We start from the raw sequence: 15,798 nt of genomic DNA, 5'->3' as shown, positions 1-15,798 counted from the left end.
TTGGTAAAAATTCACAGCCTTATATCTTTAAGACCGTGCACTGTACAGTGAAGACTTATAACAAAATAAATTGTGGCCGTTTTTCACAGTTTACGGATCACCGTGATCCATTTTTAATTGTTTCAAGAATTCAGTAATTTTATTAAGTGTATTGATGTCGGGCCTTCGGTTTGAACCGTACACTCCATAGAAGAATCATACTAATAGAATTTAAGAGGTTTCTACAGTTCGAGCGACCGATGCGTCATAACAATGGTTCATCCGGTATCTGTTAGGAGATTCAAATTTGTGATTGGGCTTCCTTATATATTAAGTAGGTAATGTCGATGATATGACTGGGTAGACGGTGACAGATCAGTTCGTGATTTAGTAATTTAGTCGTCACTTGTCAGTCGTCGGTGCTCGAAGTCAGTTGAAGCGAACAACCAGAGGACGCTGTGTCTCTTTTCTAACTTTTGGTATTTTTAAAAATATTTAATTGAATCGTAAACGATACTCTTATATAAAATAGAACATAATATTAAATAGGTACTACTAAATTAAGATAATAAAATTATTTTAGTAAAATGTAATACTTAAGATTATGAGTTTTTTTACCGTTGTAATAAATATAGCATTTTTAATATTTTAAAATGGCCGCACTTTTAAATAATAAAATAGATTGTCATTAGGTTTTTTAGCTAAGACATTCAATGCAACACCTCCATCTATCCCAGAATATCTCTGAATAAATTAAAAACTGCGAGCCCAGTAGCCAGTTAGTAGCCCACCTACCATATTACATGAAAATCGATTACCTGTGTCCGTCAATCGCTTATTATTATATGTCTATGTTACCGAAAGCCGTGTGTATTCTTGATTTATTTCAACGGAAAACAGTAACGTTTGTTTTTTGGGTGCAAAATTTCAAATTTGCTGGCAATTCACGGCTTTGGTGACCAACTACAGTTCATAAAAATGCACCAAAACGGCCGAACGGGACGACGGATTGATTTCATGGCGCTATCTTGTGGTTTTCAAAAATATAAATGTTGAGTGCCTGCCGTCTCTGGCAGTCTGGGGCAATCGAGCATACAAGGTTTCTTATCACAAGTCGTCTGAAAAACCGTCCACTATCTTTGGTAACTCAACGGTTCATCACAGTTTCAAACAATTCAAACCCGTGTCCGTGTGAAGTCAATTCCGAATTCCGATCAATTTCGCAGTACTCTTCCGTGTTGTAATAACAATTTTCTTAGCTGACTCGCTCTGAGACGTGAGTAATCAATCTCTGTAAGTCCACTTACGATTTAATTAAAATGCCACGTACCAAGAGAAGAACCGTCAAGCGTTCGTCTGTGGCCGACATGACTACTGTGAATGCAACGATGGCCAACCAATCGAAAAATCTGAAAGAAATTTTGAGCGAATTTGATTGTGAAAGTAATATGAATACTATAGCGCCTATTATCCAACTTGTATGTTTAATTTATATTTGTTTTTCGTTTTTCAGAACAAAATATTGAAGATTATTTTTCTGATATATTTGATACCCAAAGAAATTTGATCGAAAATTCATTTTTAATGACAAAAATGAATTTGGGTGAATCACTTCATTGTAATCTTTATGAAATTGTGAGTTTTATAACATTATCTATTAAATCTATTTTATTTTGGAACATAATACATTTTAGATAGGTACCTGTTACCTGTTGAATTTTAATCAAATAATATCAATCATATTACACAGAAGTTATCATAATTTACCTTTACAGATTTTTAAACAGTATCCATTAAAATCCAATAGTGGAACTAAAAAAAACCTGGAACGACCTTCAAGGCCAGTTACCAAAGCTACAGTAAATAGGACAACTAGACAAAAAAGTAGTAAGTTCCTATTTAAAACTAAATTTCAGAAATTGTTTTTGATTTTTAATTTTCTAATTGACATAATACTCAATAGTTTTCATATCAATCTGTTTTGATTCAATCTATTATGGTCGGTAATTTAAGCTTTATGAAATACTATAAACAACAAATAGATTTAAAAATTTCTAAATAATCTATGTGAATTGAATTTGATTTCTAATATCACATTGGTAATAGTTTAAATTTTAAAAGAGGAAAATTGTTCTGCTGTACAGTAGAAGACTAATGTTTTTCATGATTAAGAACAGTTAAATTGATGATGTTTTAAATTTGGTTGTACAGATCATATCAAATTAAAAAGTTTGCAAAGAAAAGATGGTCTAATTTTTTGATAACCTTGCTTACAAATTAATTATTTATATTATAATACTCTTAAATTTTTAACAAATGTTAATATTTTTGTTTAGTTTATTTCAATTATTTTCATTTCTGAAAAGTAAGAACCATATTTAATTTGCTACAAGAAATATCCTTGAAAGTTGATAATCAGGGTATTTTCCCTCTAAGTCAAGCGTCTTTAGACCCACAAAAAATTTTTTTAAATAAAATACATATTTCATTTCAAAATCAATTAAGTTATTGTTACACTCAGTATTTTAAAGTATAAAATATCAAAATCACCATACAAATCCTTTAATCTCTGACCTATCATTTGTTTCTATCCCAGGTAACCCAACTATAAGATTAAAAAGACAGTGGTGTCGCGACCTGCTAGCCTAAGTGAATATATGTACAATAATAACCTAGCCTAAGAAAATCTTACTCATGTCGTAGTACCTTCACTGGGAGGCCTCTACAATCCGTCAAATCTGCCATTTTATATATTATTATTATTATTATTTTTTTATCTTAGCTTCTATCATCAATTATTCTTATTGTTTTCCTTTGAAACAGATTGAATAAAACATAATAATACACGCAAAAAAAAAATATATCAAAATAAAACAGATATATTGTAGTTAAAAATCACGGATATATTTATGAACATGATTCACTGTGGTACAAAATATTTAATATATATTATATCATGTAGCATGAAACCATTACATGTTGTACCTAAGTCTTTTAGATCAATTTAGTAAACCTAACACTAGTATAATCAAGTTATGTATAATTATGCATATAATATAATCTATGATCTAGCATAATTAGGGAATTATTTACAACAATTAAATACTAAGAAGAAGGAATGGTTTTATAAAAAAATTTTGTAGTTATAGTACAAAACAAAGTTTCAATATCTGTATTCCTAGCAGATAAGTTTCAGGCATTTTGTTTAAACTATAATATCTAATAATAAATTGTTTATTTTTCAGTGTCTAGTTCAACATCTAAGACCAAACGTTCTGTCATTGAAACAAAACACCGTAGTGCAACACGTAATGTTGATAATAAGCCACTATTAACAGAAACAATAGAATCTAAATTTAAAGTAAATATATTATATTAATAATTTATTTAGATAAATAAGAAATTTTTTTTTTTTTTTTTGTAAGGAGAACCCGCGGCAACATAGGCCATTGGGTGTGGGGTGGTACGGTAGGGATTATATTTGTATGTTTGTTTGTAGGTTTTTTAATTGGGTAGGATTGTAACACGTGTTTGTGTAAGTGTGGCAAGGATATGTTGCTAAAAATCCCGGGTGGTCACCCATCCGGGAGCTAGCAACTGCGGCCGGTACATACGCTCAGTGCGTTTCCGCAGATTGAGCGTACGACCGCGCCTCACCAAGCCACAAAATAAGAAAATTATATCAAGTCTTAATAACAGAATATATAATGCTCTTACCAATTATATAAGACAGTATATGTTTTTTTTTTTTTTTTTTAATTGTCTTGATTTGTATAAGATTTATTAAAACCTGTTCTTAACTTAATAAATTATGTATTAAACTTTACACAACTACACAAGTATAAGGTAATATGTAAAAGTCAATTAAATTTAGGAATTTAGGAAAAAAAAACTTTTTTTATCATAATATTTTAACGTGACTCACTAAAGAACTAGTCCATCAAAAAAATACCTCACTTCCTGTTTGTTCGATTCACCCCTGAGCTTAATTATTTTATAATCAATAATACCAATTATAATTTTGATTGTGTTCATTCAAAATAACATTGTTTCAGTAAACATATACCTAAAACATAACATGCTTGCAGCCAAAAAATCACACTAAATAAAAAGGCTTGGGGTGGGGTGTTATAGTCCCCTAAACAGCTCCCCCTGGTAATGCTATTGAATGAGTACAATATCATCTTATATCTCAAAAAAAAAAAAAAAAAAAACAATTAGGCTTGAACTTAAAATAATCATGTTTTATTACTTTTTACTATTACCACATATAAAAAAAAAAAATAATAATAAAATATGTTTAACATTATTACTTAACTTAAGTAGGTACCCATGTTTAATTTGAACATATTTAGTTTAAAAAGCATATGACTTGTATAGCATATAGCCTTTACTTGTATATTGATTGACTATTGTTAAAATTTTTACATTTTTAGATGTATATTTAGGTAGATTTCTTAGTATTTTAGATTCTGAGCGGAGCGATGAATGTATTGATTTTACCATGATGTGTTTTTTTTTTCGTGTCTCATCACGTTTTGGGGCAGTAAAAATGCTTCGATTTTTGACTTCAGTACCTCGTTCGATCAGAAAGTGAATCTAGTTGGTACTTTGGGAGGTCAAAAGTGAATAATTCTTAATACTTTTCTAAATAATCGAAAAAAAACAAACTAAAATTTAAAGGAAAAACGGGAATTTTTACGCACATTCATTTTTCGATAAAATCGATTTTGGTTTTTGATGTAACTTTAAAACAAATGACCATAGATACATAAAATTTTCACCGAATGTTTATATAAGTATATTTTATCCACCATGTAATTTTCAAAAATTTTCGACTTAAGTTGAACTATTCATAGGCATTTGAAATTTTCGAACATTATTAGTTTTTTTTAAATTAATATCGATAAAAATTTATTTGTTAGGCAGAAAAGCTTGAAAATATAATACAAGGCTGTTAACATATTGTTACAATAGCAGTTGAAAAATAAAAGAATTTCATAGTCACAATTTTTTTTTTATAAGCATTTAAAGTTCAAATTTTGACAGAATACGTAAAAATTACGGCAATGTTCAAATGATCTTAGATAGAAATTCATAAAAGTTTTTCTTTTTAATTCTAAGATTTGAAAATTTAATACAAGGCTCCTAACATATTTTCACACTAGCAGTTGAAAAATTAAAAAAAAACATAGTCACAATTTTTTTTTACAAGCATTCAAAGTTTGAATTTTAACAACATATGTAAAAATCACGAAAATTCGCAAATTATTTTAAACTAGAAAATTATTAAAAAAAATTCTTTTTAAATCTAAGATTTGAAAATTTTTAATAATCTATAATACATCCTTGACATATAAACCGTCTTCGCTCAGAATCATTTTTCGTATACAATGATATAAAATCATTGGATTCAAATTTAATTCCATCCATTACAGTAACCCACTTGTAACCTACTGTACAGCAGAGCGACATCCATAACTTACCCGCCTTTTTTTTTTCTTATAAAATAATATACATGTTTTAACATCATTAATAAAAAAATATATTTCAGACTCCAGTTAATCGACTACCTGTACTTAATTCCGCTACAGTTACACCAAAAGTAAATATGCATGAACCAATATCAATGATGCGGCGTCCAAATCAAGGAGAGGTTGCACTATCAATGACTGGAAGCCCACTTATGGTCTCGTCTGTTTCTAGGGATGATATGGCCACAGTCAGTGTACCATTAGCCAATGGAAATGTAATTATATAATTTAAAAAGTATCAACATAATATCTGTCATAGAAATTGTTGACTCAATATTTTTATTTCTATTTTTTAGATTCTTTCAATATTACCTAGAGCTGGTGCTACTATGGACATATCATTTGATGAACAGACTAAAAGTGAACTTCTTCTTCTTAAGGGGAACATTGAAGGGCTGTTGAAAATGAATAGAGGTTTGTGAGTATACAATAAGAATATATTTTCTACCGATCTGATTCCACTGAAAAAATCACAGAAGATATTATCATACAATGTAATGACTATAATAATTTAATATTTTAATATTATATTCGTCAATATTTATATACGTTTTAATTATTAATTAATTTGCTCTGCCTGAGCCAAAAATGAAATAACATCTATTATTAACAATATATCAGACAGAAAAAGAATGTACATATAGATTAATTTAAATGCTGTTAAACGTGAAAAACAAATTCACTTCATTATTTTTAAGTCTTGTATTATTACAAACACACTAAATTTTTCTGTACTGTTTATTTTTTATGTTAAATCTTGTTCTTGTGTTTTTTTTTTTTTTTTTTTTTTTTTTTTTAGCAAAGGTTTATTTAACTATATACACCTGCACATTTATATAAAAACGGTTTTCTAGTATGAGTTAGCTCACTAGAGTAATTTTAGGTAAAAATTGTATTAATTTAAAAAAATTAGTTTAAAAAGGACTTAATAAATTTCTTATGTAAAATAAAACTAAATTATAATAAAATGCATAGAAACATGGAAAATGTTTTAAATTTGAATAATGGCTATAATTTTTTTTAGCTTAAATAAGATAAAATAGTTTTAGATTTTGTAGTGTGACATTACAGTGATAAACTGCTTAAAACAAATTGTGTTATTGTTTTATTCATAGTCATAATATAGATGGTTTGCACATTTATTCTTTATAATGAAAGTTATTTCTTAAAACAATGCCAAAACTTTTATTTAGAGAACCTTATGGATTATTTTAATTTTAATTTTAAAACATACAAAACTATATGAGGTTCACTAGATAATATTATTATTGCATCTAAATTCGATAATAGGTATTTGCTCCAATATTAATCATAACAGAGTTAAATCTGGACATTTGTCTTGTTACACCCATATTAAGATAGACAACACATGCGGGTGTAATATCCTCTTAAGAGGATGTTATTGCAGTATAGCACTATTTGTTTTCTCCCTTTGACTCTTGTGCAACAACAATTTATGGTTAGCAGAACCAACCCTGTGTTTTTACTTTAAATATTAGAATGAATTCACCTATTATCAAACTTTAAGAACATTACTTATGTCCATAGTTCCATACATTAGTTATTTTATATTAAGTTATAAGAGAGTGAAATTTTACAATTTAAAAATGCTTATACATTTTAGAGAAATTGAAAAATCTTTAAAAAGCTAACATTGGTACATAGTAATTTTCTTAGATAAACCTTGATAATGGGTGAATTCACTCAATATTACAAGTTACAACACTCGATTAGTTCTGGTCAAGGTCCAAGATCTTAGTCTGTGGTTCTGTTCTACCATGTTGTGGATAGACATGCTCTTCCACATCATATTTTTGGCTGTGGTACAGAACTAAATCCGAGCACCAACATTTTTCTAATAGATTTTGAAGTAATTATTTTAATTATTTACATGAACGCTGGGCCCCAATACTATGGGTCCTTCTGATCGTAATTTCGTATCGTTGTGGTTAGAAATTCTTGATATTAATATCATGCACGATTTAAGATAATTATACAGGTATCGGCCTATAATATTATGCCAGACTAAATAAATTATTTAGTAGTACCTCAGTAATTTTAAAATTATTTAGTCATGATATTCATTTTGCAAGACTGTCAAACCGAGTCTCCAAATCAGCTGTGGAACTGCTGACTGACGCTATTCAGTAGCATTTAACTGGAATTGACCTATTAAAATAACTAAGATTTAAGTCTGTTGCACCCTTAGATCATATACTATAATATGTATATGATCTAAGGTTGCACCACAGAATACAGAATATATAAGACCGTGGTGGCGACTGGCGTGGTTGCGTGGTATCAATCCATCTTGCAGAATCTTAAATTGTGATATCAAGGCTATATAGTATATAGTAAGTTGTGGTGATAGTATCTTTGATAACGGTGTATGGTATATGGTTTTATATCTGTGGTATAACCTCAACTTCATCGTAAACTTTATATTATTTTAGGTTATGTGATTAGTTTGTTGTCAAACTCAAATTCGCTTAATCATTTTTCGAAGACAAAACATAATATACTAATATACATTATACGCTAGTCACCGTCTACTCAGTTATAACAAATACAATACTTTGTATTGAGTATCTTATATGTTTAAAGTAGTGAGTTTCTCCAAACAATATAGTTGTTAATGATTTCACATTAGTTTGTAAATTTAAAACGTAACAGTTACCAACAAAACAGGTATGTTATATATCATCCAGTTTGTAAGAGTTTAAATACTAACATATTACATTATCCCTTTGTCTTTAACTTATTCGATTTTGTTTTGCGGATAATTCACAAGTCATGGATCGTCTATTGAGGTTGGGCAGTGGTATTCCTTTGGGACAAGGGTCAGCTCCTGCTGCCGATACTCCTGTTGTAGACACTGCCGAACAAGTTTATGTGTCGTCATTGGCATTGTTAAAAATGTTGAAACATGGACGTGCTGGAGTACCTATGGAAGTTATGGGTCTGATGTTAGGTGAATTTGTGGACGATTACACTGTTCGTGTTATTGATGTATTTGCTATGCCCCAAACTGGAACCGTAAGAATGCGTACAATTATTTTGTTCTTCACTTGATGTTAATAATTGACTATTTCAGGGTGTGAGTGTTGAAGCTGTAGACCCTGTATTCCAAGCAAAGATGTTGGATATGTTGAAGCAAACAGGCAGGCCAGAAATGGTTGTAGGATGGTATCATTCACATCCAGGGTTTGGCTGTTGGTTGTCTGGTGTAGATATCAATACACAACAAAGTTTTGAAGCTCTCTCTGAAAGAGCTGTTGCTGTTGTAGTTGACCCAATTCAAAGTGTTAAAGGTATTACTTTGTATAGTGTTTATCATTTTAAATTTTAGGTAGATTACTGTTGAAGATAAATTAAATCACATTATTTGTTACATTAAAGATATTTTTTTAAATTACATTGGCTTTACTCAGCTTATTTTTATCAAGTAGCTTTTTTTCATTCACAAAATAAGGTTTAAAAAATAATAGTACTTTCTTTAATAATGAATCTTTAAACTAGTCCATAACGACTAATAACTAAAAAATACATTGTTAGTGACTAAATATTATACACAAATAAAATATATTAGAATTAATTCCTGGGATCTATATGAATGTTGTTAATTATTATTTATTATCCATAACTTTTGAAATCGTAAATATATTTTATTGGTTTTTAATTTTTCTTGAATATCCTAGGTCTTAGATTTTTCATATGCTTTCTACATTCATAAATTATTTTAATGACTGAAAATACCATGATACTCTATAGAAATTACTTTTAAAAGCTAATTTTGTTTTAATTGCGTTGATTTAAATCAAATGTAATGAAATTATTACAGCATTACCTATTGCCAAAGTAATTTTGATGCAGTAATTTGCGTTATTTTTGTCTGTATGCAAAAAATAAATTAACAATCAAATCTAATAGGTATGGAATGAGGAAATTTTTTTTAATAGTTTCAATTTATTGTTAAATAAAACTGGGTATAATCTTTAATCATTTAAATGAGATTATTTTAAAAGATTTTAGTAAAAATTAACCAAATTTGAAATATTTTGTTAACTTTAATGAAAAATATATTTTGAATTTTCATGGAAGAAGTATTAAAACTTTTTCATCTCACGACTCTTGCTCATTAAAAAGTTTAGGTAATTTCCAAATTTTTAAGGACATAAACTGATATTAAAATATTATTTATTTGATCATCCATTATCAGACAAATAATGTATTAACTATGCATAGATAACCAAAATTTGAAGTTAAATAAAGAATAAATATAATTTTAATTATAGTAGCTTCATTATCATACTTATATTTTCTTTCTATTCTGTTCTGTGGTTTTAAAATTTAAAGTGATTCTTGAATACACCGTTAGAATTCCTCTAGATTGTGATGTTCAAAGTGTAACAACTAAATTTAAAAGTAACATACTAGTAATAGTACACTTGAAGTGATTTTATTAATTCAAGTCTTAAACAAATAAATGTGTCCACAGTTATTAATTATATAAAATGATATTTTTATATTGTTAAAAAAATATAATTTGTAGATTTTCAAATGTTAATGTTACAACAGTATTATTTTTTAACTTAATACTGAAACCAAGTATATTCACATAATATCTATAAGGTGTATACATCATATGTACTATGCCATTAGTCACCAACCTTTTCAAATAATTGAGCTTAATTTTAAGTCTCTGGTGACATCCAGGATAATTTATGTATTAAGGAAGTACATGAAAAATGTAGAAAAAAAATTTTGGTATATAATTAGAAAGAGTGGTTTGTAAACTTGAATCCAATCTACTGTTTGTAATTATTGACTGATATTTGTTCTTTAAGTATTTTATACTCATAAATGTTTACTCGCTTAACCAAATTGTTCCAAAAAATGAATTAATACAACATTCTTCTGTAAATTTGGATACTTTTGCTGACTTGAGTGTTTCCAAAACTCCGAGTTAATCTTGAATACTTAATCATTCTGTTACGTTATTATTTCCATTTCTAAAACGGTTTTATCTAGATTAAACAAATTCCCTGTTTCATTCGCTCATTTTTCAATGTCACCAGAAAATGGATTTAAAATAAACTGTACAATTGGCTTGAATATTTTAAAGTTTAATTTTCTTTTAAATTTGTATCATAAATGTTGTATTATAATGTCAGTGGTTTGATTATAAATATTTTCAAAATAATTATTGTTTTTTGAAACATAGGGAAATTCTAGACATCACCATGTTTTATTTTATTTTCCTGACCGATTATGGTATAATTTATTTTTGAAACAACCAACTTAAATTTCTAGAAAGATCGACTGGTTGGTGACCGCTAAATTATGGTATAATGTAATACTCTATTCATTGTAAGAATAGGCCTGTTTATTATATCACACATAACCCTAAGAAGACTGTGTCAACTCTATGGTAAAAGGGTTTTATGACGCATCTTGACATTGCTTACAAAAGCTCCACTGATGACCGACCTTTCTCATTTTAAATAGAGTATAGGTAAATTCACTTAAATAACTGTATATTTATAAATTAAAAATAGGAATTGCTGGATGTATATTTTGATATGTTTTGTGTTGATGAGACAGAGACTTCAAATGTGGGTATAATAGCGTATTAAACTCTTCCAGACAGAAAATAATCATATGTCTATGAATTTCAAATCAATAAAAAACGAATTTAAATTCTTTTGAAAAAATAAAAAATAATTATTTGGTCTAAAATATTTATCAAACATAGCATGTGTGCACTAATTTTAATTATTTACAATTTTTTGTTTTTTTTAATTGTTAAGATTAAAATTTAACTTGCTGTTTAATATTATTTAGGTAAGGTAGTTATTGATGCCTTCCGTTTAATCAACCCTAATATGATGGTACTTGGCCAAGAGCCAAGACAAACTACTAGCAACTTGGGACATTTACAAAAACCTTCAGTTCAAGTCAGTATGATTTTGATTTTTTTGATAATAATTGTTGATTTATAAATTGCAAAAAATGTAAAGGTTAGTTGTAACATCTTATTTTTCATTTTAGGCTCTAATTCATGGTCTTAATCGTCATTACTATTCCATCTCAATAAACTACAGGAAAAATGAACTCGAACAAAAAATGTTATTGAATCTACACAAGAAATCATGGATGGATGGAATGGCACTTGAAGATTATGAAAAGCACTGTGATACTAATCGAACTACAGTTAAAGAAATGCTAGAATTAGCTAAGAGTTACAATAAGGTAAATACCTATTTAATTCTAAATAACACAGTTATTTACTCATTATTAAATTTATTGCATGTAATTTTTAAAGGCTTTAGAAGACGAGGATAAAATGACACCAGAACAATTGGCTATTAAAAATGTTGGCAAACAAGATCCTAAGAGGCATTTGGAAGAAAAAGTTGATAATTTAATGTCTGGAAACATTGTTCAGTGTTTGGGTTCTATGTTGGATACTGTCGTATTTAAATAATACTATATTATGCAATCCTGGAAAAAAATATGGAGAGAAATAAATTATTTTAAACCATGTTTCAGAATTAAATGGCTAATATTTGTTTGCCGTTCCAATATTTCTAAGAATATTACACATAAGTTATAACTTTATTTTCTTTTTTTAATTATAAATAAATCTTGATTAATAAAGATTTTTATTCATATAATTTAAGCTAATATCATTGTTCTTAATATTAGGGCTTAACTTAAAATAGATAAATATTTTCAATTTTATTTTAAGGTATTAAAGTAAAAAGGAATAATGAGTGTAATAAATTATAATATTTAATAGTTGACTAACTATTCAAGTGTTTTCATATAAGTAATTGTAATCACATTTTTCTTTTAGTTACAAGTCTTTTAAGAATTGTCCTCACATTATCATATGTATTTATAAAATCAGTGGTGGCTTATGTATTGTTTTATAAGAAAAAACTAGCTTTAATAATATATTTTGAAATACTTTTATAAATAATAGGTCAATAACAAAAAGCTGAAAGCCAGCTTCACAAATATGAATAGGTTATCATTGACCTTGTAATTTGTTAAATTCAAATATGAACCTTTATAAATGTTTCAAAGTTTTTATACTCTTTAACTTCAGTGGCGTACACAAACCTATATAGATGATGGTGTGGGTGTTTAAGCCACTTGGTAATTTTTTTACTATACATGTGGTTATATAAAAATGAACAAAATAAAAAAATATTTTGGTTTAATATACTATTTGTTATAACCCCTCCCATTGGAAATATCTGTATATGGCACTGGTAAACTAACAGTACAGTCAAAATTTGTTTTGTTTTTTACTCTGATTATCTAGTTTTATTTTTTTTTAAATTCTATATGATTTATGTTCTTTAAAATTTGTTGTACAAACATTCTTAAAGCTTTTTGAATCATTATACTTATGTATAAGACTTAAATATTCTTATTCTTATATTATATTCTATTTCCTATTTCCTATTTCCATTAAAAATTTTGGGTAGTGGTTATTGGCTGTTGTTCATTTATTTGCTCATCTTTTTAAAAGTTGCTTCTGTTTGAAATGTTTAAAATTAATCCTCTAAACGCCTGTTGTACAAATATGTATTTCAGTTTCTTCATAATGAATAGATATTAAAATAATTAAGTTGTTTAATTCCTGAAATAGATCTTGTAATAATTGCTTTGATGAAACTTGAAATTTGCATACTATTATTAGTATTTAAATATTTAAGAAAAAAAAAAACATTTTTTTTTTTTTTTTTTGTTATCTTGACCGTTATTAATGACTACTTAAACTTATAGTACAAATAAATCATACATGTACAATATCATTCATAGTTTTTACTACTTATTACTATGTATTTGAAAAGGAATACTGTTTGATACTGAATGATGTTTTGAACTTATGACACAAAAGTTTTTGTAATTTAGTTAATAAAATATAATGTTTTTCGGTAAAAACGCAATGCACTAAATCTGTTATATTAACATAAATAATGTATACAACTTTACGTATTATTTAGGTATAGGCTGATCAATTATTGGTGGTGTTGATATTTCAAATAATACAATAATAATAAATTTATTATGGTAAATAAAAAATATACCCACGCAAACTAATTAAATTGTAATTAATCATGGATGTGAATATCCTTGTGCTGTGTGAGTAAGTAAAATATTAAATAATCCTCATTTTCAAGTTCTTTTTAATCAAATAAAATGACGAAGCAACTATGTTTGAAAAGTTGGATAAGTTAATAAAAATAGTGAAGTTGAGAGATAATGTATTGATAAGTAAGAGTTTTAGAAATTAACAGTTAAAAGTTGATATGATAAAAATAAGAATTAATCAAGTTTTAAAAAAGCTTATTTGCTCTTTTAAATTAGTGTTTTACACACTAATACAACTAATAACTACTATAATTATACCTATAATATAATATAATCTATTGGGTTACAATATAACATTGACAAATGTAAGTCTATCTATTTTACTATGAGTCGTTCACCTATAATAAACGCATACTCAATGATTGGCGCAAGTATAGATATGGTCACTACTAAAAAAGATAGGAGGAAGGAGTCCTTACTGTCCCAAGTTAACTTAATTACTTTCTGTTGCCATAGCCATATATTAGATTAGGTATTTAAATGTATGTAAAATGTAATTGCGCATTTGGGCATTGTGCCGTTATATACTAATAAATAAATAAATAAAAGCAGATGAAATCATATTGTTATGAATTTATGATATGCTAAGTTGGCTATTATTCACCATTACATAGTTTCGTCAAACGGCGTGCACAAAACTTCCACCTATTCCGGTGCCGCCGTAGTGGCTGAACTAAGATTTAGTAATGTGCTCTGTGGATGATGACCGTCAATACTTAATAGTTATCGTTTGACGTTTATCGAAGTTTAGTTTTTATTGAGTAAAGAATCGTTCCTGTTGAATAGAATCTGTTCTCGAGTTTTTTCTTTAAAATGGATACCAATAATATTTTTAAAAAAGGAGGCGCTGAAAAAAACAGAAAAAAAAATTAAAACTTGCAGCTCAAGCATTAAGTTGCAAATCATTAAAACTTAAAAGATATTTTTAAATAAAAAATTGATGAAAGCAGTCCGGCCAAATGACGTAATACATCGTCTTGGCAATGTCAAAAGGAAATTACAAAAAAATCTACTTATAAACTGTTTGTGTAGAAAAATATTCAACAAAAGAACCACTCATTTTGCATAAATTGTATTATTAATACTTGCATATAAAACCATTAAGACGAAAAATTTAAAATTTGCATTGACTTAATAGATTATTTTTAAATCAACTGATAAAAGCTAGTTATTTAAATCGTAATTTATTTTGAATTTAAAGTCTTTAGGTATCAACTTACCGAAGAACAATTTAAATAAATTCAATATATAAATAGGTAAGTATTGACATAAAATTAATCTAAATGTCAGAATATTTAAAGGTTAGGTACCTACCTATATAAAATATTAAAATATAATAATATACATTAAAGTTTCAAATACCAAAGAAAATTATTTTTATAACAAAATAAGTAAAATATTTTTGTTTTAGTATAAATATAAACACCAACCTAAGTTCATTAAAATTAAAATTAAAAAAATTATCTATTAACTATAAAACATTGAGCTTGTATATTTCATGTTTAAGAATTATTTGATTTAAATATAAAATAAAAATCTTACTTCAGTCAGTGGCCTTTGCTGCCGAGGCTTATTCTAATAAAATAAAAATAAAATTCGTGCTTATGTGAATCGTGTAAATCGTGAATCATGGATAAATTATTTTAGTGTGCATGCTTTTTTTCCATCGATTTTAATAGAAATGAAACTAATAAAGGTTCAATTTTTAAATATCTTATAGATCAAAAAGAGGTAAAATATATTAGATAAAGAAATTTAAATAAGAAAATCGATTTTGACAAAGACTAGTTTTGTGTAATGATTTCGGTTTTTTATTGGTGTTTCTCGATTCCTCTCTTCTAAATTTACCAAATAGATAATCGTAAAATGTATTAAACCGTTCTGCTCAGAAACTAAAACAATGGTGCGAGTACCTATATAATTATTATTTTAACTTTTTATTAAGTTAATCATAAAGACTATTGCCTATAGTTGTGCAAACTTATCTACATTTCGAAATTTGAACTCATAAAGTTATATACCTAGTTAATTAAGCCAAATTTGAAAAAAAAAATATAGTTTTAATAAATATGTCATGTATCGGGCAACGAGCAAGTGCAAGACAGTAGTTTTTTTG

The 15,798-nt window shown here is 27.3% G+C and overlaps 2 protein-coding genes across 2 annotated transcripts; both read left to right on the top strand.

Moving 5' to 3' along the window:
* The first annotated feature begins 1,040 nt into the window (after window positions 1-1,040).
* On the top strand, window positions 1,041-6,463 carry LOC107167843 (uncharacterized). The gene is made up of 6 exons (XM_089224900.1): window positions 1,041-1,422; window positions 1,493-1,614; window positions 1,755-1,866; window positions 3,225-3,340; window positions 5,534-5,728; window positions 5,810-6,463. The coding sequence occupies exons 1-6, from the start codon at window positions 1,299-1,301 to the stop codon at window positions 5,933-5,935; spliced, it is 795 nt and encodes a 264-aa protein (XP_089081026.1). The 5' UTR covers window positions 1,041-1,298; the 3' UTR covers window positions 5,936-6,463.
* Window positions 6,464-8,000: 1,537 nt separating this feature from the next.
* Rpn11 (regulatory particle non-ATPase 11) lies at window positions 8,001-12,949 on the top strand. Its single transcript, XM_015517067.2, has 6 exons — window positions 8,001-8,201; window positions 8,305-8,549; window positions 8,608-8,824; window positions 11,358-11,470; window positions 11,565-11,765; window positions 11,839-12,949. The coding sequence occupies exons 2-6, from the start codon at window positions 8,307-8,309 to the stop codon at window positions 11,998-12,000; spliced, it is 936 nt and encodes a 311-aa protein (XP_015372553.1). The 5' UTR covers window positions 8,001-8,201; window positions 8,305-8,306; the 3' UTR covers window positions 12,001-12,949.
* The last annotated feature ends 2,849 nt before the right edge of the window (window positions 12,950-15,798 follow it).

This window comes from Diuraphis noxia, unplaced genomic scaffold (genome assembly GCF_037042655.1).
Source record: "Diuraphis noxia isolate RWA-SAM2 unplaced genomic scaffold, SU_Dnox_SAM2 contig0003, whole genome shotgun sequence".
Taxonomy (NCBI): Eukaryota; Metazoa; Arthropoda; class Insecta; order Hemiptera; family Aphididae; genus Diuraphis; species Diuraphis noxia.
This window is presented reverse-complemented; position numbering and strand designations above follow the sequence as displayed.